Source organism: Gymnoscopelus microlampas (assembly GCF_963454915.1).
Source record: "Gymnoscopelus microlampas genome assembly, chromosome: 1".
In the NCBI taxonomy this organism is placed as follows: domain Eukaryota; kingdom Metazoa; phylum Chordata; class Actinopteri; order Myctophiformes; family Myctophidae; genus Gymnoscopelus; species Gymnoscopelus microlampas.
Window position 1 is genome coordinate 9,841,907 of NC_139962.1, and position 23,239 is coordinate 9,865,145.

General features: G+C 40.0%; 2 protein-coding genes and 1 long non-coding RNA gene across 3 annotated transcripts in view; 1 reads left to right on the plus strand and 2 right to left on the minus strand.

Moving 5' to 3' along the window:
- Positions 1–23,239, plus strand: part of LOC311046668 — a 211,426-nt gene that overhangs the window by 127,268 nt on the left and 60,919 nt on the right. The window lies entirely within an intron of this gene.
- Positions 1–23,239, minus strand: part of rab4a (RAB4a, member RAS oncogene family) — a 305,717-nt gene that overhangs the window by 77,581 nt on the left and 204,897 nt on the right. The gene's annotated exons all lie outside the window — the stretch shown is intronic.
- LOC311046613 (uncharacterized protein) lies at positions 842–18,320 on the minus strand. Its single transcript, XM_084059051.1, has 4 exons — positions 18,197–18,320; positions 13,688–14,583; positions 2,823–3,002; positions 842–1,867 (listed from the first exon to the last, which is right to left on the minus strand). The coding sequence occupies exons 2-4, from the start codon at positions 14,562–14,564 to the stop codon at positions 1,746–1,748; spliced, it is 1,179 nt and encodes a 392-aa protein (XP_083915177.1). The 5' UTR covers positions 14,565–14,583; positions 18,197–18,320; the 3' UTR covers positions 842–1,745.

Below are 23,239 nucleotides of genomic sequence, written 5' to 3' on the forward strand. Positions count from 1 at the left end.
TGCTATTTTTTAATAGCCAAAGTATAAAAATAGTGGTTAAAGCTAAAAATCTAAAAAGACACGGTATGCGTTCCCTGGATTTAACGGATTAAAGCATCTCAAAGCTCCATTTGAACACAGTGGATTTACAGCAGTCTATCTGCATGTGCTGCTGATGATGAGCTTATTGCGATCAAATCATTCTTAAGAGAAATGCACTGCTTCCCCGCTACAATACCAACTTCTAAAAGAAACTATAATAAAAAAAGTTGTGTGCCAAAAACCCGTCTTCTTACTAAGTCTAATTATATCTACACTTCAAATGCCTGCATGTCGTCGTGTTTAAAAGTGATCGTCCAGTATTCCGCTCCCATCATAACAGTTTGCTACTTTGTTTGAGGGACGACTGTTTGTCCTGTGTGATTTGTAAACGTTGCTCAGATGAGCTTAATGAGCCAAATGCTACCGTTGTCCATTAAACTGTTTTAGCCATAGACTTCACTCGGTAGAACCAGTAGAAACCCTAGAAACATACCCTACTTTATCATTATTTTAAAAAATTTATGGGAGCATAATTTACTACGCATACTAACTTATACTGTATCATGATGATTTTAAAAAGACTTTAAACTAGCGATTGAAAACATAAAGTGTTTAGGAAAAGGGTACTAAAATCAAGTGTATTGTTCGCCCAAAACCTCATTGACTTCTATTGAGATCATAATGTATTGCAAACGGTAGTAGCGACATCTGCTGGGCCATCAATAGGAACAGCAGGCTGAACGAGAATCCGGTAGTTAGCTTCAATTCCAGCGAATGGGGTTTGCCCCTTGGTCTTTAGCCCTGTTTGTTTTCTTTCTAGCTGTCTCACACATATAAACAACACATATAAACTTTCACATGAATTTGTGTCTCATGTATATTTGAGCTGTTAAAATAATAGTCGTCTAGTACTGTGCAAATTCTTCTCTGCTAAGCAGATCTCACCGTTCCTCAACACTGCATATCTTCCCTTCATTATACTGTGGCTTAATGTTCATTTTGCTCCTTTTATTTTGCATTTTGTCTTTCGCTTCACGAACCATTAAACAAACGTCATCATTATTGTTCTTTTACACACACACACCCATGGCATTTATAGTCTGCGTGCATTGCAATAACTGGCAATGCGTAATCTCTTTCATTTAAACACCTTCCTGTAGCGTAAACTTAACATTTATTGCTTTTGGCAACCTATATAAATAGCTGACATTTAAACCCTCTCCATTTTGGCCCTTACAGCACCTAAAGCTGTTTATAAAAAAAAATACCTCTATTTCAATACTATAACCATAATCCATACTGTACATAGTCTGTAGGTATACATCATCTCTGTCGGGTGGAAAACTCATATGTCCAAAACTGTTACTTTTCAGTATTCAAATTCAAAAACAGCAAAAGTAGCTGATCTACAAGCTCGAAACGCGGCGCAGATCTGCTACTTTTGATGCTTTTGTGTGACGCTGTAGTATGATCGAGTAGCAGCGTTAATTTACTTAAAAAACACAAAAGGTTAGAATACGGATATAAGAGGTTTCGGCCCCGACAGCAACGATATATAATAGATTGTCTACAAATGACCGTTGTAGTCATGGTGGCCGTTCTATGAAGACAGTGCATCAGGAGTCCATGCAGTCAGTTAATAGCCGGCCCCTCCTCAGTCACATACTGCTGGCCCCTGGACAGTTGCCGCCGGCCCCTGGACAGTCTGGTCAGTAACTGGTCAGTTAGTGTTGTTGGCCTCCTGGGAAGCTGTTCATCTGGATGTCGTCCGCTTGCATCGCTCGGTTGTAGTACGCGGAACCGCCGAAGTCCAAGTCCAAAGGCTCGTTGTTGTCCAGTCGGAGAACTATAGAAATTAGACAATGGATGATGGACATTTATTATCATATTATAAACACTTGTTTTATTATGTTTTTATTATAAAACTGGGATTTTCAGGGATTCTTCTGACAGGGAAGCAGTTCCGCTTTAAATCACTCCCAAAACCCTTGAAATACAAGATAGTACCATGGCGTCAACGTTAAGCGTTACCTTATCAATCCATGTGCCTCGGGATCGGATCCATCTCATCGCACTGTTTATTTGTCATACAATAATTAGTTTGTTAGGATTACGGTTATAGGTTTAGGCAAAGTTTGTGTCGCCCCCAACAAGGCGGACCACTCGGCCCGCTTGGTGAAAACAAACTACAGCCGATAATATTACGTTAGGAAGTAGTTGGCCAAAAACTGTTACAAGGTCGGAGGCGCGCCGTTTCTGGCGGACTTGAGCAACGAGAGGCACCGCCGAGCAAACCGTTAGGCGAGCGAGTCGCTGTGCTGAGCGTTGCGAAGTCCGCCAGAACCGATTCTGCGCCATTCGAGTTATGTACCGATAAGGACAGAATCGTAAATTAGAGCCCTATTTTTTAAGATTTTTCAAAAACAGCAGATCTACAAGCTCGTAGCTACGAGCTTGTAGATCTGCAATTTTATTTATTTTTTTTAGTTGGCGGGCTCTAGTCCGGATCCAGCATTTGAGGGATATTTATTACCACTCGCGGGTGTCCAGGAGCAGACGCTAATTTCCGGGAGACTCCCACGACTCCTGGGAGAGGTGAGATGTCTGATGTATTTATATACTGTTTAGACTGATAATAGGTTCTTGGTTTACCTATGATCCTAGATTACTGTCTCTCTGCATGTGATGTTTTACCTTGTGTTTACCTTGCTTTACTGTAAATCGCTCTGGATTAAGAGCGTCCGCTACATGCCTTAAATTGAAGTACATACATTGGTGATGGTGTGACTCCATTAGCGTACCCGGGTCAGAGGGGAATTCCTCCACCAGCTTCCTGTGAGAGAAGTCCCTCTGGTTCCTCTTCCTCACGATGACGTACACCACCATGCCCACGAATGCCACCGCCACTCCCGTCCCCAAGATGGCGCTCCAGGCCTCACTTCTTCTACTCCTCTTGCCAGATGTTGCCTCTGATGCCAGACCTTTTATACAGGGAAGAAAATGGAAGAATGATTTTTGATTGATTGAATTAGTAAGAAATGTAAACAGCACGAGGTACAGTCAGACATTAAAGGATGACTTCACCCATTTTCAACCTATCTTCATATGATAGATCCTCACTAATGCTCCTGTTAAAATTGTGTTTTTTTTTCCTACTCAGTCTGTTTCTCATAGGAGGGCTGTGGACACTTCCGAATCCCGTCTACCAGTGACATCATCATTATTTTTTTCAATATATATATTTTTTTGTATTATTATTTTATTAACGCGAGAACAATGGCTTCCATTATACCATGCTAACTTTCCAGGAATAGAAAGCCTGTAGTTTCTATTAGCTTGGATTCCTCATCGATGATGTCACTGGTAGTCAAGTTTCTGAACTGTCCAGCCCTCCTCTGAGACACAGACTCAGTAGACAGAAATGATGCCATATAGCCTATAATGAGCATTAGTCAGGACCAATTATATGAAGACAGGTTGAAAATGGGTGAAGTCGTCCTTTAAGGCTAAAAGGATAACACAAAAAAAGTCCTGGGGACTTGTTTCCATTGCGGTCCTACGTATTCAATTCATCAACTTGGAATACAAAATTAACAAAAAAATGCAGATCATCAAATACAAACACTAAAGAGATGTTTTTTCTGTGATTGAACGGTTAGTAACACAAGTCAAAAAGAAAGTTTTGTGTTTTTTATGGTTTGATATTTGTTAGGGATTTTTTTAGGGATTACATTTGTTTAATGGTTCGTGAAACAAAAGACAAAATGCTAAGTAAAAGGAACAAAATGAGCATTGAGCAGCTGTATAATGAAAGGAAGATAAATGCAGTGTTGAGGAACGGTGAGATCTGCTTAGCAGAAAATAATTTGCACAATACTTAGACGACTATTATTTTAACAGCTCAAATATACATGAGACACAAATTCATGTGAGAGTGTATACAAGTTTGTATGCGTTGTTTATATGTGTGAGACAGAAAACCTCTTATCTCCATATTCTAACTTTTTGTGTGTTTTTTCCGTAAATTAACGCCCTACTTGATCATACCACAGCGTCACACAAAAGCATCAAAAGTTTCGAGCTTGTAGATCTGCTACTTTTGATGCTTTCGAAATTGAATCCTGAAAAGTTACAGTTTTGGACATAATGAGGTTTCCACCCGAACAAAGATGATGTTAATTACGTTGACCCGATCAACACAATTAACTAACATACAAAACACATTTAAACAATGATGTGGAGCAGACTGTGCTCTGTTGACCCGTCACGTTGCAACCAATCAAATGTGTCACCACGTTTATACCAACGGTGTTACCATAGCAACTGTGAGCCATTCAATTCAACGAGCAATAAATCATCGTTGTGTCAAAGCTCAGTTATTTACGTTTGGCGTCGGTCAGGGCCGTGAGTGGATGACACTGGCCCCCAGGTCGGAGGTCACAGTATACTACAGCATCTGCGGGCTCATAATAATGTTAATATCATATGTTGATAACATACGAGTGAGACCCTTAAAGGAGTAGTTCACCCAAAAAATGACTTATTTTGATTATCATTAATTTGATTCCCGTCTCCTACCGGCTAATGTATCTGGTAGGAGACACAAAGCAGATTATTTGTGTCTCCTACCGGATACACACCTGGACAGCAAATTATTGTCTTAGGAATACCACAAAAACAAAAATAAATCCATGAATTCAAGGATTCATGGGGTGTGCAATTGATAGAAAATAAGTCATTTTTTAGGCGAACTCCTCCTTTAAGGTCATAATTATGTTTAAATCAGTGGTGTAAAGTAACTAAGTACATGTTCTCAAGTACTGTACTTAAATACAATTTTGAGGTAGCCTACTTTTAGTTTACTGGAGTATTTCCAATTGTCTATATACTTTTACTTCTACTCCACTACATCTCGGAGGCAAATATTGTACTTTTACTATTATTTGAAGTTACTAGTTACTTTGCAGGTATAAATTAGTACGTTATAAAAACCTAGATTAACCACTTTAGCCCTATTTTATACCTAAGCTATATGAAAAAGCTCACAACGCGTCGCATCGCGACGCGTTGTGACCTTGTACATCTGCTATTTTCAAACCTTTTAGTACTTTTACTTTTGGTACCAATACTTTTGTACTTTTACTCAAGTACATTTTTAATTTTGGACTGTTACTTGTAACAGAGTACTTCTACATTGCAGTATTGACTTTTACTTAAGTAAAACATTTTAGTATTTTTTCTCCACCATTGGTTTATATATGTTGATAGCATAGGAGTGAGATAGAACAGTCTGCACACACTGCCAACGTTTCTGAGCGTTTTGTACTAATCTTTCAAGACCCACAGAATATTTCGCTCTATGACGATGCACCAAATATCTCCAAAAAAGACGAGAGTCTGTACTTTCAGGGAGGGAAAAGTGTGTTTTCACCAAGAACGCTGTCTGGGAACAGAACCAATGCTTCCCAACACCGAGTTGGCCCGATATCGGTGCGGTGGAGAGCTGCCTTTAGAGAGTACTCTCTCTCTCTCTCTCCCTCATCCACATTCTGTGTACAACCCTCTCCATCTCTCAGCCTGTGTGGTGCATCATGTCATGACAATATGTTTTCAGGTCAATTCTGAGGTCAGTTATGTTTCTACAACTGGGCCAGATAACTGGAAACACAGATTGGAAACACATATTTTGAAGACCACCGGTCTTCAAAATATTGCCCTAGGAATGCGATAAAAACAAAAAAAAATCTCCATGAATTCGAGGCTTCATGGGGTGTGTAATTGATAGAAAATAAGTCATTTTTACTACTCAAGGTCATTTTGTCCACAAGGGAAATTTGGCCTGGGCTTTCACCCCTGCTGCAGCCACACACAAAACATCAGTGACAAAAGACAAAATACATAACAGGGGGGACACAACATTACACAAGTGCACAGATAGTGGTCAATCTAGTCTTCTCACAGTCAATACTGTTTCAGAGCCTCGTTCAGCATTTTAGTTGACACCGGTACGAACAATTTTTTAAATCTGACATAGTTCCATTTTGGTTCGCTGTACCTTCTCCCAGAGGGCATCATTACAGACTTTCCATGTAGAACATGGGTAGCATCACTGACTATTTTCTGAGCCTGTCTCAGACTGCAGAGAGGGGAGTTGTCTTACTCCTATTATCTTCCCTGCAGTCTGCACCAATCGGAGCAATTTGGACCTGAGTTGCACTGAGAGGTTACCAAACCAAACTGTGATGCCAAATCTGACCAGGCTTTCCAAGACCGCTCGGTAGAACACTAGCTTAAACTTTTGGTCAACACCGTGAACCCTGAGACGGCGGAGGAAATGCAGTCTTTGCTGTACTTTACTACAGAGACTGTCCACATGTGTGTTCCACGTTAGCGAGTTGTCAATACTAACGCCCAAGTATTTATATGAGGAGACGTGTGAGATGGTCGAGTCATGAATGACCACAGGCCTGTGGTCACCGATACTCCTAGGGTCCAACACCATCTCCTGTGTCGTCATAACGTTGAGAACAAGGTGGTTGTCATCGCACCATGTTACAAACCTCTGAACCTCTAAAAAATAGTTAGCTAAATCTCTATCCTTACCCAGTAGGGAGAAGATGGCAGTGTCGGCCGAGAATTTAATAATGTCATTATTCGGGTTACCGCTTCTGCACTCATTTGTGTATAAGGTGAAAAGGACAGGTGAGATGACGCAGCCCTGAGGTGTTCCAGTACTCAGGGTTCTGGGCTCTGACATAGTACCATTCACGCTGACCCTTTGTGTACGTTCAGTTAAAAAAGAATAATACCACCTGATAATAAGGGGATGGACATTAAGGTCACTCAGCCTCTTAAGAGATGTGGCTGTATTGTATTAAAAGCTGAACTGAAATCTACCAGAAGAAGGCGTGCATAAGCAGTGTTATTTTCTAAGTGTTTCAAAAGAAAATAATCCAAGGCCAGAACTGCATCCTCTATGCCTCTGTTACTCCTGTAAGCAAACTGAAAGGTGTCCAATGAACAATCAACCGCTGCCTTCAGTAGACTGATAATGATTTTCTCAAAACACTCCATAATCACTGAGGTCAAAGCGACTGGGCGATAGTCATTATTTTCCTTGCAGCATGGCTTTTTGGGAACAGGGATTATAATAGAGTCTTTCCAGGTGGACGGAACAGTACATGAGGCCGTTACTTCACTCCTTTAAGTATAGAGCAAAATGCAAATTCACAGCGTTGCTTGTGCAGAGTGACTTTACAACACTATACACTGGACTCTAATAATTAATTATTTTGATCTACTGCTATTTCTTTTGAAAAGCCAAAGAAATCGGAAAACAACACTGATGCATTCCCGGTCTTAATGGGTTAATTATCAAGATTGGTCTGATTAAGTGCCTGAAAAAAAAGGTAACCCAGCCTGTTTGTTCAGCCAACATGAAAGGATACGTGTGTCTGTGTTGTCTGTGTGTGAAATGTTTTGATAGACAGAGATAGGAGAGGTGCTGCACGGAAGGAGGTGCCTTATATAAGTATGTGCCGTCGTCACGTTATGTAATGCTGAAGGCATGATGATGTGTAAATCATTATGCAACAACCTGTGATCACAAGGAAATAGCCTGTAAGCCTTTGAGGCTATTTCTGGGGTCAACCACACCTTTAAGCTCTAAGGTGTGGTTGGAGAAGTATAACGATTTGTTTTACATTATCAGTTACCAGTGGTGTAAAGTAACTAAGTACACTTACTCAAGATCTACAAGCTCACAATGCGTCGCTATGCAATGCATTGTGAGCTTGTAGATCTGCTATTTATAAAATGTTTGTAAACATTTTATATATTTGAAAACTTGGGACAAAAATGGGACATTCTGCATAATGAGTACTTTATACTTTTGGTACTTTTTGATGCCAATACTATTGTCCTTTTACTCAAGTATTTTTTTTTTATTCTGGGCTTTTACTTGTAACAGAGTACTTCTACATTTCAGTATTGATACTGTTTTAAATGAATATATCATGGTTAAAATGGAGTTTGAAGTTACAATGGGTTTGTATAGGAAAGGGGCGTGTCTGATCAAATTAATATCAAATATCTAAATACTGAATCAAGCAACTTAAAAAATAGGGTGCTCACAAAAGTCAAAACATGTTTTAAAGTGAAATATAAGTAAAAGCTGTAGCTATACCACAAAGTAGAAATACTCTGTTCCAACTAAAAGTACTCATTATACACCCATGTTTTCCCCCTAAGGTTTTCAAAATATATCAAAATCTTTTGAAAATAGCAGATCTACAAGCTCACAATGGGAATGGGAGCAGGGAAGCGACTTTGGGAACTTAGAAAAGTGCTATATACATTCCAGGTATTATTATTATTATTATTAAGTTGGGGAGGGATGGATGAACAAAGATAATGAATTGGACATAAATAATTAGACGAGTACTACAGCCTCAATATGTGCCTCTGAGATACAGTGGAGAACTACGGACATACAGTACTCAAGTACAGTAAAGATACATCATTATCTTCTGCACTGGCTCCCCGTAGCAGCTCGCATTCAGTTTAAAACCCTGGTGCTAGCCTATAGAGCAGTGAAAGGAACAGCTCCTTCTTACCTCCGGGTTTTGGTCAATGCCCACACCCCTGCCCGACCACTCCGGTCTGCCACCTCGGGGCGACTGACTCCCTCGCCACTCAACGGTCCTTCTGGTCGATCGACACGGTCACGACTTTTTTCTGTTCTGGCCCCACAGTGGTGGAATGAACTTCCCACTGATGTCAGGACAGCAGAGTCACTGCCCATCTTTCGCCGCAGGCTGAAAACCCACCTCTTCAGGAAACACTATCCTTCCTCTTTGCCTGGCCTACTTGTTGTTAACTAGTTGTACGAACTCTTGTTTTATTTTTGTATTGTTTTATTGGATCTTGTTTAGTCGATACACTTATTTGTTTTAGCTCGTGCTCATTTGATTTTGCCATTTTTGTCTCATCTGTTTAAGAAAGTAGGTAGCTGATATATTGCACTTTTACCTTAGCGCTAGGTATACTCTTGGTTGCTTGTTTTTGCAGGAAATGTACTTAAAACTTCTGGTGATTAGTAGTTTTCGTTCCCTACCTATGTTGAATACACTTATTGTAAGTCGCTTTGGATAAAAGCGTCTGCTAAATGACTGTAATGTAATGTAATGTAATGTAATCAGAAATTGTACTTTAGTACCGTACTTGAGTAAAAGTAGGGTAAGTGATGGTTAAAGCAAAAAGAGTCTTGTTAAAAGGAAAAAGCACTATATTTCTAATAGTAATCATTGCTATAGTGTTTGTTCAGTAACAGGAGTCTCTCTGTCTCTCCAGCACTTTAATGAACACAAAGTACATTTTCAGGTGGGTGGCCAAATTCCATCCAATGAGGAGTGAGTACCCATTTATCAGCTTCAATTTGATAGTGTTCCAGTTCCATTCAATTGTGTCATCACTTCCAATTTCATCTGTTTATCCTGTATCCTGTGAGTTCTCTCTCCCGAGTGGATAAAATTGGCATCCCGGCCTGAAAATGCATTTTCTGTTTACTAAAGAGCTGGAGAGACATGGCAGACTCCTGATACTGAACACTCTATAGCAATGATTACTATCAGAATATATAGCTATTTAACACTTACTTTAGCAAAGTATATTCACTTTATACCCTACCCCCTACTAACCTTTAAATGTACTTGGTTGCTTTCCTTTACGTAACAACCTATGATCACAAAGAAATAGCCTAAGGTGTGGCACCGAAGAGGTGGCGACCCAAATGTCAGCATGACAGGTTACGTCATATATTGTATTTAAATGACACATGATATCATAAAATGATTATGTATATAATGTCGTTTAGGTCAACCAGGAAGGTTTAAGGCATAAAGATCTTTTTTTTTTGTCAATGTCAATATTGTGTTTCAACGTCTCTGACACTCTAGCTTATAACAAATGCTGGCGCCTGCAAACCAAACAATGAGTGAGAAATGACCCAGCATTGTTGTACATGACACAGTCAAACAAACACTGCTATGTGCTGATTGTGCTGTTCTCAAATATCCTTTGTTGTGCTGCCATATTTCATAAGGTGCTGTAAGGGATATGTTTTCTGTTAAAGTACAATGTTAACCAATATATTCCCTTGTTATTTCTGCAGGAATACTGGTTGTTCAGGTTACACCGTTATGAGCTGCAACAAGTGTGATGTCCGCCTGTGCTTGGCAGGAGAGAAAAACAGTTTCTGGGACTATCACAACTGAAAAGAAAGTGATTGGGGGTGCCTGTCTCATTTTGCAGAGCAGGTGTGAATTGTCAGGAATGTGCAGGGTCATATTGGGTGGAGATCAGTTTGCATCCTTTTATCAATGCAAATCAGTGAGCTGGTCAGACAGTATTGTGTGACCACTGACAATGGTTTTAGGTTATTAGATTTCTTTACTACATATATTGTACTGATTTTTATTTTGTTGTTCTTTTAATAAAATTGATTTAAAAATATGCCTTATTGGTGTTATTATTCATAATGTATAATGTTCTGAGGCCAAATATTATTCATAATTGATCTGAGGCCAAATAATAAACCATATAAATTAATCCTTAAGTGAAGTTTTAGTGAAGTAATTACACATTTGCCATGTTATCCATAAAAATGGCCTATAGGAAATTGTGCTACCTGATGGACCCAACGTTGCTATATGGCAACATTTGCATAAAAACTTACCAAAACATTTTTTTTTTTTTAAATATTACATTTTCCTCTCCAAAGTACTCCTACAAGACCATCTGAAAGGTTTAAAAAAATGTTTTGCAAGTACAACTATATCCGGGTCTTACAGGGTTAAGTAGCTTCATAGGCCATTAGCAATGATTGCTGTAGAGTGTTTGTTTAGTAACAACAGGCCATGTCTCTCTCTTCAGTAAACAGAAAATACATTCTCAAGTGGGACACCAATCAAGAGAGAGAGAATTCCGGATGCAGGATAAACAAACAAGGGAAATTGGAAGAGATATGAAACAAATCAAATGAGCAGACAAAATTGGAATTGGAAGAGTATACAATTGAAGCTGATGAATGGCTTCTCTTTCTTGATTGCATGAAGTTGTTGGCCTGTACCGGCTGAAAATGTATTTCTGTTTACCAAAGAACTGGAAAGAGAGAGACACACACACACACACACACACGCACACAAATACACACACACACACACACACACACACACACACACACACACACACACACACACACACACACACACACACACACACACACACACACACACACACACACACACACACACACACTCTCTCCATCTCTCGTGGTGCATATCATCATCACAATGTTTTGAGGTCAATCATGGAGTCACTTATGTTTCTACACTCCTCCAAACACCAGCCAGTTCTAAATGTCAACAGTCATTAGCACGTTAGCATAGTATCACACAAACAGGCTCAGTTCAAGTAGTATCTGGTTAGATGAGAAAGCCCTGAAATGACAGACGCGTCTCACGCTGTGTGTACAAAGGTAAGCACAGTAACCATGCCCCGACCTCTACGACCTCTGGCACTGACCCCCCCTCTTTCCTGTTGTTCTGGCTAAACACAGGCTCCCATTGTCCCCGTTAGGAGGGTGTTTGTAACGGAGCTCCTTCACTCACTGCGCTGAAACCATGGATATATTATGCACCTGAAACCCAAGCCGCCTCTAGTCTATTGAAAGAAAGGGCATCTGTGCTCTGTCAATGGACAGGGAGGGGAGGGGAGGGGAGGGGAGGGGAGGGGAGGGGAGGGGAGGGGAGGGGAGGGGGGGCTGCAGGTAAATGTGGGTCAGGGAAAACGAGTGGAGAAAAGAGCAATGCTGATTTAACACAAGTGCCTTTGAGTGGAAGGTGGTGATATTTCCTTCCAACCATGCAGTTAAAAAAAAACTGCTTTTGACTTATGGTGTTTTGCAAAACCATGTCTTATAAGCACTGTTTTTTATACATTAGGACGGTAATGCATCTGTGTAATTTTAAGAAAAATAGCAGATCTACAAGCTCATAGCGTGGCATGAGTGCCACGCTATGAGCTTATAGATCTGCTTCTTTTTTTTTTTAAATATCATGCAATTTTTTTGCAAATCTTTGAAATATTTAAAATGAACGTGTAGGATAAGGATAATTCCTTTTAACAGGTCGTTCATGAAAGTCCTTGCGGTCTTGTTTCCAATGAGAACCTGTGAGCAATTAGGGCTTAAGAGTCTTGCTCAGGGACAAATTTCATGTCATCGACATATATGCTGGCCTGGCCAGAATCGAACCTGGGGCAACCAGGGCCTCGGGCTCCCTAGGCGGGCTCACTAACCACTCAGCTATGGCCGCCCCTTTGTGTGTAACTCAAATCTTTGCTTCTGTCGATTCTACACGTCTTCTAAATCCTAAACAGTTTTTATTTTCCCCTGTACGAGTTAGATTATTAAGTCAATTAACTTGCCAGATTGACATGTTTAAGGGCAGGCCCTACCAATTATGATGCCTGTGGTTTCCAAGGGAGTTATTTTTAGGCTATATTTGTACACACAGATTGTCACTAGACCGGATCAGAAAAGTGCTAAACCAGTCTACTCTGCTGCACCTATTGTATGCCTATGTCCTCCCTGGTAGGCGGTCCCCTCTTATTTGATCCTTCCCAAAGGTTCCTTCCTTTTCTGTTCCCGTCACGGGTTTGTTTCTCGGGAGTATTTCCTTGCCCGATTGGGAGTCAAAGTTCAGTCCGTTTAGTTTTCTTTGTGGGCCTGTGACGCCCTTTGAGACTGTAACAGTGATTAAGGGCTGTACAAATACACTTTCTTTAAAAGATAAAATTACTGTATTTACAGTAGAGCAGGCCCCTCTGCTTCCTTTTGATTTGATTTGATTTGATTTGACGTTTGGTTCAAAGAATCACATTGAATACAGATATGCTTCTCAGAAACAACAAGAACGTCAAGGATTAAAACACTATCAAGTGTTAAGACTCGTTTCCATTGTGGTCTTTTTGTCTCAGACACAACACAACAAAAAACAATAAAAGTACCTAACATTTAATTATAACACACAACCATTTCTATGCTGTAACATTTTCTAAGGGCCAGGATGCATGTGGCCTTTTTTTTCTTAACCCATTAAGACCTGAGGCTGATTCTACAAATGCCTTCTAGATAAGTGGTTCTCAAACGTTGAAGATTATTAAAAATGTTTAAAAATAGTAGATGTACACAGGCCTGGCGTCACAGGGTGGCGTGAGGGGGCAAATCTCGCCCCCCCTAAGCCAAGACTGCCAGTTAAAAAAACAAACCTTCTGGTTCTTTTTAATTAATGCTTGAATAATTTTGATTTCTTTAACACAAATCTCTCTTCTGGGGCTCCCTGGCACAAAACATTTTCAGATGGTGGGGGATATCTGCGGTCAAATACATATCATTGTGGGGGTCATAGACACAAAACAGTTTGAGAACTACTGATTTAGAAGGCATTTGGAGAATCGGCCTCAGGTTAATGGGTTTAAAGTAACACTCAGGTTTGTTTTTTTAACAGCGTAACGACGTGGAAAGCAGGTCGTCTCTGGAGAGACAAAAGGTTGCTCCACTTTGCGTGACATGTGACACTTAAAGGACAGAGAGGTGATGACTCACCTCCTGAGTTCCCTCTTTCAGAGTTGGTCCCTGAGGCTTGGCCGTCGAGCGTCATGTTCGCCGCATCGGGCGTGTCCGGAGCTGCCGTGGTGGTGTCGTTCGAGGCGTCCGCCGCGGTGGTCTCGGGAGGAGGAGGAAGGTCTGTCGTGGTCAACGTTGTGGGTTCCGCATCTATTAGGGGCACCTCTGTTGTCGTAACGTCAGCGGTGTTTTCCGTAACGTTGGTATCGGGACCGGTTCCCGCCTGTGTGGCGTTGGTTCCCGGTGTCACGGTGGTAACGTCATTTAAATCGGTGTCATTGGAGATATCTGGAAAGCTGGTTGTCGGTGGATAAGCTGAGCCTTCCTCGGCTCCTGTTTCGTTGATCAGCTCCGCGGGGCCCGTCGTCGGTACCGCGGTGGTGGTGGTGGTGGTGGTGGTGGTGGGAGCGGTTGTTGTTTCTGCCGTTACCGTTTCGTTCGGGGACAGCAAAAGCACGGTGGAAAGAACGGTGGAAAGAACGGTGGCGTTGTCCCCGTATGTCCTGTTAGCCTCCTGATCTGGACCGGCCACGTCCGAACCTTCTCCGCTGGAGATGGACATAGTGGTCATCTCACCACTTGACACCATGTTTTCTTGGGCCTCTCCTTCAGTCCTTTCGTTGACAGGTTTGACATTGACACGGAGCCAGTCTCTGTCCATTGTCCTACCTGCAGAGTCGGTATGGTCGACAGTGACATCGTCACTGTCAAGGTACCAACTCTCCTCGGTGGTGAATCCAGGAGGGTCGGTTGCTGCAATAATATGAGAGAGAGACCGGGGGTCTTGGAACAAACCCATGTGAAAACAATGAAGGAGGAGGAGGACGCCGGTTGTGATTTTATAATACAGCTCCATTGTTTTGCTCCTTTCTTCCCTGTAAAAAGAAACAACAATTTTGTTTCAAAACATGTTGAAAAGCTGAATATAAATGCATTGTTTACACTTCAAAATGGCAATGTTTGTGGGTGGTTGTATGCTTTGAAATTTTCAACTGAGACATTTAGCAGACGCTCTTCCATCCAGAATGAATTACAACAGTAGTTCTCAAATACAAATGTATTTGGCCGTGGCCCCCCATCTCAAAAATATTCTTCCCTGGACCCCCATGAAGCAAATATTCGAGTTAAAAAAGTACATAACACATGTATATGTATTATTATTATGTATTCAAAGATTTGCACACATTTTGAAGATTTTTCAAAAATAGTAAATCTACAAGCTCATAGTGCGGCACTCGCTGTAGCTGTAGACAAAGATACAAAGCTACAAATTCAAGTTGAGCAGGGTACAACCAGATACAAAGCTACAACTGTAGATCTGATGTCCGCACGTTTGATGACGTCAGCGACCCTGAACACAGATATAAAGCAACACAGCGACAAAGATGCAGTGTATTTTTGCATATTTTAACCTGCCCGTGTGAACGCACTATTAGACACTAACTAACTCTGGGGGAGCCTGTATTAAAAAAAGGGCTTCTGACAAAACCAGCTAACTCCATTGGATCCTCAAACTTTCTGCTAAACCAGCTAACTCCAGCAAAGGGGGGTGGAGTTAGCTGGTTTTGCTGACTCCAGGCTCCACCCCTTTTTGACCTCCAACCTCATTGTGAGCTTGGAGGTCCATTCAGCTGTTCTTATCAATGATGAACAAAACCTCCTAACTCCACTTTTGTTTTGTTTTTTTCATTTACTGAAAAATTAACATTTTGGAGTTAGCTGGTTCCTGCCGGACTGCAGAGATATACAGCACATTCTCTCAATGATCTATTACATTTTAGATTCTAGAATGCAATCCCTTCAAAATGAGGCTTGACTTACAAATAAACCGACCTGTTCATCTCTCCTGAGAACAGTGTTTTATGAAAGTCCTCTTAACACCCTGAAATGGAATAACCATCTCCATCCATATCCTTTAACCTAGCAGGCAGACCTAAGATGTTTACTTCCTGCAGACAGCAGCTAAGATAAGTCATCATTTCACAAGCACTCCCAGTCCCTATTGTCCCACAGACCTACATAAAAGGCATTCTTCTGCTTAAGATACAAAACAATAGATGACTGACTCATAAGCAGCCATACGTCCTTGTTCACTGACACCTACTTTCCGGGAGGAGCCGATGATGAGACTTATTGTTATGGATATCATCATACCAAAACCAAAAGCATCTCTGTGTCGCAGAAATGCATCACTATGTAGGATTGACTATACTCTTTCCTCTGTGACACGTAAGCACAGCGTCGCTAGGAATGGAAATATACATTCTGTGCGTTTATTTCCATGAGCGTGATGCTCTGTCACCATTTGGTACACAGCTCTGTCTCCTAGTTTAACCCATTAAGACCCGCAGGCCAAGTCTAAAAAATGCCCTCTAAATCAGTAGATCTCAATCTTGGTAGCGGACCCCCATCTGAAAATGTTTTGTGTCAGGGACCCCCAGAAGAAAAGATTTATGTTAAAAAGAAAATATTCAAACTTGATCAACATTTTCGAGATTTGTTAGCACAGACATACCGAAAAATAATATCAATAAACACATTACAACTTCTGATGTACAAGACAACTAGAATATTAAGAACAACGTGGGTATATTATGGAAACTGCCACAGCTCAATCAACCTTTAAACTTAACATTATATTAAGACTAATAGCAACACACATTAAGTCCTGTGCATGCAGTACACAGTAAAATCCTCAGTGTTTATTTATCCATGTGTGCCTCCATTATCAGTAGATCCTTACGGGTCCATTTGATTCCATATTGTACACTCTCAGAGTTACATTAACACTCAGGATTTCACTGTGTACCTGTAGGCTACACACCTGTTGAAGGTATGTCAACACTAAATCACCAAATCAGATTCCTTAAATGGTCGATACATAAATAAATACTTTCTGATTGCCGTAGCACTTGCCCTATAGCCTTGACGACCATGCAGTCTTATGCAACGGTTAAAATGTAATTTAGATAGCATGTTATTTAGACAGATCTCATGTTAATTTGTTGACCTGGCATCCTATAGTTTGTATACTTTTAATATACATATGATTTATTGATATTATAATGTTTAGACTGATGATAGGTTCTTGGTTTACCTATGATCCTAGATTACTGAGGCACTACACTGTCTCTATGCATTCATTTTGATGTATTACCTTGTGTTTACCTTGCTTTACTGTCTGTCGCTCTGGATTAAGAGTGTCTGCCTAAATTGTAAATTCATTACAAAATGTTTACTGATGATCCCCTTTCACAGAAACTAATGTTTTGATTGATTGATTGAATACTTTATTAGTCAGTAATGTAAACAGCAAGACATTATGGTTAAAAGCAGTGGTGTACATTTACTCAAATACTGTACTTAAATACAATTTTGAGGTGTTTTTGCTTTACTGGAGTATTTCCAATGTTCAATACTTTTACTTCTACTCCACTCAGAGACAAATATTGTACTTTTACTCCATTACAATTATTTGAAAACTTTAGTTACTAGTATATAAATGATTATATCATAAAACACACATTCTTCTTTTTATATTGTGGTATTGCTACTTTTACTTAAATAAAATATCTGAGTACTTCTTCCACCACAAGTCTGTACTAATGATGATAAAAAAAAATCAACAGATATATAGCTACAGCTGCAAGACCACAGCGATAATTAATCAACGTCACTGAAGTGCCAAATATAATCCCTATCCAGATGGAGCCGTACTTCACCTGAACAGGTGTTTCCCCACATGTGTTCACATTGGAAACACTGTGTGACTGTTAACTTTATTCTTAGTTTGAATAATTAGTATGATTATTTAACGACCTAAATAGCGTGCTTATTCTGGGGGGCAAACATTCAGCAAAGAAAATAGCAGATCTACAAGCTCTTTTTTCGCCTAAGATATTCACTACAGTTCGGAAAACAAGAGGGCCAAGTCTATAGACGAGCTATAAAGGTTTTAAGTGGTTACATTCTACTACTAGATCAAATAACATTGTATACACAAAAAACTCCATTCATCGGCTAAATGTATGCGACCCCATCAGAAAAGATAAGTAAATCAATAAATAAATCAACGGTGAGTGAGTCTGTGTGTGTGTGTGTGTGTGTGTGTGTGTGTGTGTGTGTGTGTGTGTGTGTGTGTGTGTGTGTGTGTGTGTGTGTGTGTGTATATATATATATATATATATCATTACTGTCGGGGAGAAACCTCCTAACTCCATATTAAATTGTTTTGTGTTTTTTGGTAAACCCTACCTGATCATACTACAGCATGCACCACAAAAGCATCAAACGTAGAAGAACCGCAAGCTCATAACGCGGTGAAAGCTCGAAAGTTTGTCGATTTGCAACTTTTGATACTTTTTTAAAAATTGAATCCTGAACGGTAACAGTTTTGGAGATATGAGCTTTTTCCACCCGACAGAGACAGGTATATATATATATATATATAAATATATAATCCTACAGCAAAGGGAAAGCAAGGCTTACCTTTAGTGTGTTGAATCAGGTGAGAACAGGTGTACACAGGCTTATGTGAAATCAGTGTGTGTGTGTGAGCGGGCAGCAGATGACAGAGAGTCAACAATAGCTGCTGCTTCATGGGGGAGAGAGAGGAGGGGGGGGCAGGGCCATGTGGCATTCAGTCTGACTGGGAACCTGTTCAACCTGATGTCTCATACCTGCTGCTGGAGGCCTCCGCCCTGTTCCAATCAACACCTTTTACATAACAAAAGGGCCAGCCCTGGACACCGATAAGAAAGGAAATTAAAATGCTTTTTTTTTTTTACAATGATGGGGGATTATAGGGATAAAAGGGACAAACTGTTGTTTTGTGAGAGTTTTTGGGCAGGTTTCAGTTAGTTATAGCCACCTGTATGGAGATGACTTGGGCTTTCGTTGATATTTTTGGTTGCCAGGTATCTCTGGGTTGCCAGGTATCTCTGGGTTGCCAGGTATCTGTGGTTGCCAGGTATCTGTGGTTGCCAGGTTGGAGCTTTGTATTCCCCCATGTGGGAGAGTGGGAGGGAGGGAGGGAGCCTCAACCAGTGGAGGAGGGGGTATTCTTTTTTTTTTTACTCAAGTAAAAGTAACAATACCATGATGTAGAAATACTCCAAAGTACCAAAAATCTGGCAGCAAAACAAAGTCAATGTACTCATTATGCAAAAGTTTTCAAATATGTGTCAAAATCTTTCAAAAATAGCAGATCTACCATCTTGCAACACATCGCATTGTGATGCGTTGTGAGCTTATGTCACCTAAGTAAATAGTAACTAAGGTACAATCATTTTCTCTGGGATGTAGTGGAGTAGAAGTATGAATTATAAAACAAAATGGATATACTCAACTGGAGAAAAAGCACCTGAAAACTGTATATGGACACTACTTACAATTTAGGATCTAGGATCATAGGTAAACCATGAACCTAGCATCAGTCTAAATAATATTAAAGAAAACTATAGTAACTATAGGATACCAGGTCAACAAATGAGCCTGACACCTGTCTACATAACTTTCTATCTAAATGACATTGTAATCTTTACATAAGACTGCATGGTCCTCAAAGCTAGGTCAAGTGCTACGGGCTAAAAGGTGGAATCTGAAGAGGTGAGTCAGATTACGGAATCTGCAGTTCTAACTGCAACATTTACTTGAGTAGATGTACTTGGTTCCTTTCACCGGGTTGGGTTGCCAGGTTTGTGTGTGTGCATTCCCCCAGCGGGCGGGTGGAGGTGTATAGGGAGGTACTCTCAGCCCCTCAGGGCCACATATCCTCCTCCTCAGAGCTCTCTCCTCTCTGTCCTCCTCTACTGTGTCACTGGAGCGACTGACTGACTGACTGCTGTCGCCATGACGACAGGAAGGAGGTTAGCCGGCTCAGGTTCCATTCACACCTTTTGTCTGGGTTTATATCAGGCAAACCACGCTGTGATGTCACCTCACACTGCGTGGTGTGTGCGTCACTGCCTTTGTGTCACACTGTGTTGTGGTACTTTTCCACATGGTGACTTCACTGCATGATGTGACACTCTCTGGTGGCACTTATTTATATAAGCAGTGGTGTAAAAGTAACTGACTACATTTACTCAAGTACTGTACTTAAAGGGACATTTTGGACCACGGTTTTCTATATCTTTTCTATGATGTTATGATATCCTAGGATGAATGGTACAGTAGAACATTTTCATAACTCCATCCCGGGTCCGCCACAGCTTAAAACGTGCGACAATAGGCCTTGCGCTAGATCGCATATTTTGATAGCTTAAAAAAATTTGGTGAGATCTGACGTTCATAGTGACAGAACACTATGCAAAGTGATTGTCTTGAATGTGCCCCACCGGAAGTCTCTAGCGAGACTTCCGGTGGGGCGCATTCAAGACAATCACATTGCATAGTCATAGTCATAGTGTATTGGCGCGCGTTTTTAGCTGTGGCGGACCCGGGATGGAGTTACGAAATGTTTCTACTGTACCATTCATCCTAGGATATCGTAACATCATAGAAAAGGTAAGAAAACCGTGGTCCAAAATTCCCCTTTAAGTACAATTTTCCTTTTTACTTTACTGGAGTATTTCCAATTTTCAGTACTTTCACTTCTACTCCACTACATCTCAGAGGCAGATATTGTATTTTTTACTCCACTACAATTATTTGAAAGCTTTAGTTACTACAGTAGTTATTTTGTAGATTTTGATTATTATTACAAAACATACATTAACCATTTCAGCCCTATATACATTTTGGCCATTTGAAAATAGCCGATCTACAAGCTCACAATGCGCATTGTGAGCTTGTAGATCTGCTATTTTCAAAAGATGTTTTACACATTTGAAAACTTGAAATGGGACATTCTGCATAGTGAGTACTTTCTACTTTTGGTACTTAAATACATTTTTGATTTGATTTTGATACCAATACTTTTGTACTTTTTGTGCGTTTTTTATTCCGGACTTTTACTTGTAACAGAGTATTTCTATTTTGCAGTATTGATACTTTTACTTAAGTAAAATATGTGAGTACTTTTTCCACCACTGTGTATAAGCCATGTGACCTGTGGTGGACAAAGTAATCTGTCTGTCTGTATCTATCTTTCTGTCTACCGTATATCCATCTCTCTGTCTGTTTAGGAATTCCAATATTCTAAAATCTAAGTAATCTTATATACCTTCAATAGACAATCTATAAGCTCACGGCGCGTCGTGATGCGACATGCGTTGTGAACTTATAGATCAGCAACTTTCAAAACATTTAATGTGGAATTATTTTTGAAGCCAAATACATCACTTTGGAGTCCTTGACCAGGGACGTCACAAGCTCTCAGAAAGTGGGGGGGATGGACTTTGGGTGCACTATACCCCTTATTTTATACTTGTGGCTATTCAAAAATAGCAGATCTACAAGCTCATAGCGCAGCACAGAGTGCCGCGCCACGAGCTTGTAGATCTGCTATTTTTGAAAAATCGTGAAAATGTGTGCAAATCTTTGAATATCATTTTTTTTTCAAGCCAACATTTGTAACTGTCAAATGTAAACACATTTTGAATTTTCAAAAATGTGCTTTTTTTGGGCGGATTTTGTTAGTTTTTTTCCGGTGTTTTGGTTACTTTATTTCGGTTTTAAGGTTAGGGTTAGGGTTAGGTTTTTTTATTCTTATTTTTGCCTGATTTTACCGATTTATTATTTTAAAAAATATATATATTATTATTATTTATTTTTTTCTTTTTCAAAAAGTGGGGGGTATGAAATCACGGATCTGTGAGAGTGAGGGTGTCGTGTCGTACGCACAGTGAATAGCCGTGACGCCCCTGTCCTTGACATGAACATGTTTGAGAAGCACTGGTGTGGATCATGTGACACAGACCAGTGGACAGAGTGAACTGAAGTGGTACTGTCATGGTGCTGAGGTCATTGAGGGCAGCAGTGATGGAAGTACTCACATGTTTTACTTAAAGGGATAGTTCACCCCAAAATATGACTTATTTTCTGTCAATTACACACCCCATGAAGCATTGAATTCATGGAGATTATTTTGTTTTTGTCCCATTCCTAAGCCAATAATTTGATGACCAGTGGAAATATGCTAATGCATCCGGTAGGAAACTCAAAGGAGTTGTTCAATCCATTGTTCAAAGATCTACTAGTTAAAAACGTAAAAAAAAAAAAAAAAGGAATATAGCCGATCTACAAGTAGATCTGCTATTTTCAAATGGCCGAAATATATATAGGGCTGAAGTGATTAATGTGTTTTGTAATAGTAATCAAACTCTACTAACTAGTAACTAAAGTTTTCATATAATTGTAGTGGAGTAAACATACAATATTTGCCTCTGAGATGTAGTGGAGTAGAAGTAAAAGTATAGAAAAAATGAAAATACTCCAGTAAAGTAAAGGTACCAACATTTGTTTACTTAAGTACAGTACTTGAGTACACGTACTTAGTTACTTTCCATCACTGGAGGGCAGGCTGAGAGAGCAACAAAAACACTTTCACAAACCAGTGGTTCTCCAACTAGAGACAAAGACAGAGTTGATTTCACGTTTAAACGTTTTCAATGTTCAACCCTTGATTATTCCACATCTACGTTGTTTTTACACATCAGCCGAGAATATTTACAAATGACACATAATGTGTATTGTTGCTGTCGGGCAGAAAACTCATATCTCCATATTTTAACTTGTTGTGTTTTTTTCATAAATTAACGCCCTACTTGATCATACTACAGCATCGCGCAAAACGCAACGCGAAACGTGGCGCGTTTTAAGCTTGCTGATCTGCTGCGTTCGAATTTGATTCCTGAAAAGTAACAGTTTTGGACATACGAGGTTTCCACCCGACAGAGAGACATAGATATTGTAGGAATGGAAATAATGTTCTTAGGTAACATTTGACATTTGCAGAATGTTGCTCTGGTATGAATACAACGTTGTCAGACTACAGTGACATTTATTAGCCATGCAGCTTGGTTTAACCCATTAAGACCGGGAACGCATCCGTGTCATTTTAGATTTTGTTGGCTATACTCAAAAAGAAAAACCTTGAACATGTGCAAATCTTTGAATATATATATATATTTTTTAAAGCGAATATTTGTAACTCAAATCTTTGCTTCTGGGGGTCCCTGGAACAACACATTTGGAGATGGGGGCCAAATACATATCTAAAAATGTTTTCTAAATCCTAACAGTATGTTGCTATATGATATGTGATAAATGATATGTATTTGGCCGCGGACCCCCATCTCAAAATATATTGTTCCAGGGACAAATATGTTGTTCCCCAGAAGCAGAGATCGGAGTTAAAAATGAAACGATTTTAACAATAAAAAAAGCTCTACAAGCTCACAGCGCCGCACTATTTTTGAATAGCCCAAAGAAATGTTAAAATGACACAGATGCGTTCCCGGTCTCGATGGATTAAAGCAGCAGCAGGCAGGCTGCAGTACAAGGTGGGCAGTGTGTTCATCTGGAAAGGAATGTTCAACAGTCACTTACTGTTCAGTGGGTTTGAATTACAAACAGCTTGCTGAATAA

Bases quoted from the DNA above. Each gene is read 5' to 3' on its own strand.
- LOC311046613 (XM_084059051.1), bottom strand. From the start codon at position 14,564: ATGGAGCTGTATTATAAAATCACAACCGGCGTCCTCCTCCTCCTTCAT. The intron at 3,003-13,687 runs GTGAGTCATCAC...CCTGTATAAAAG, and splicing joins TGAAAGAGGGAACTCAGGAG to GTCTGGCATCAGAGGCAACA. The intron at 1,868-2,822 runs GTACGCTAATGG...TAATTTCTATAG, and splicing joins GGAATTCCCCTCTGACCCGG to TTCTCCGACTGGACAACAAC.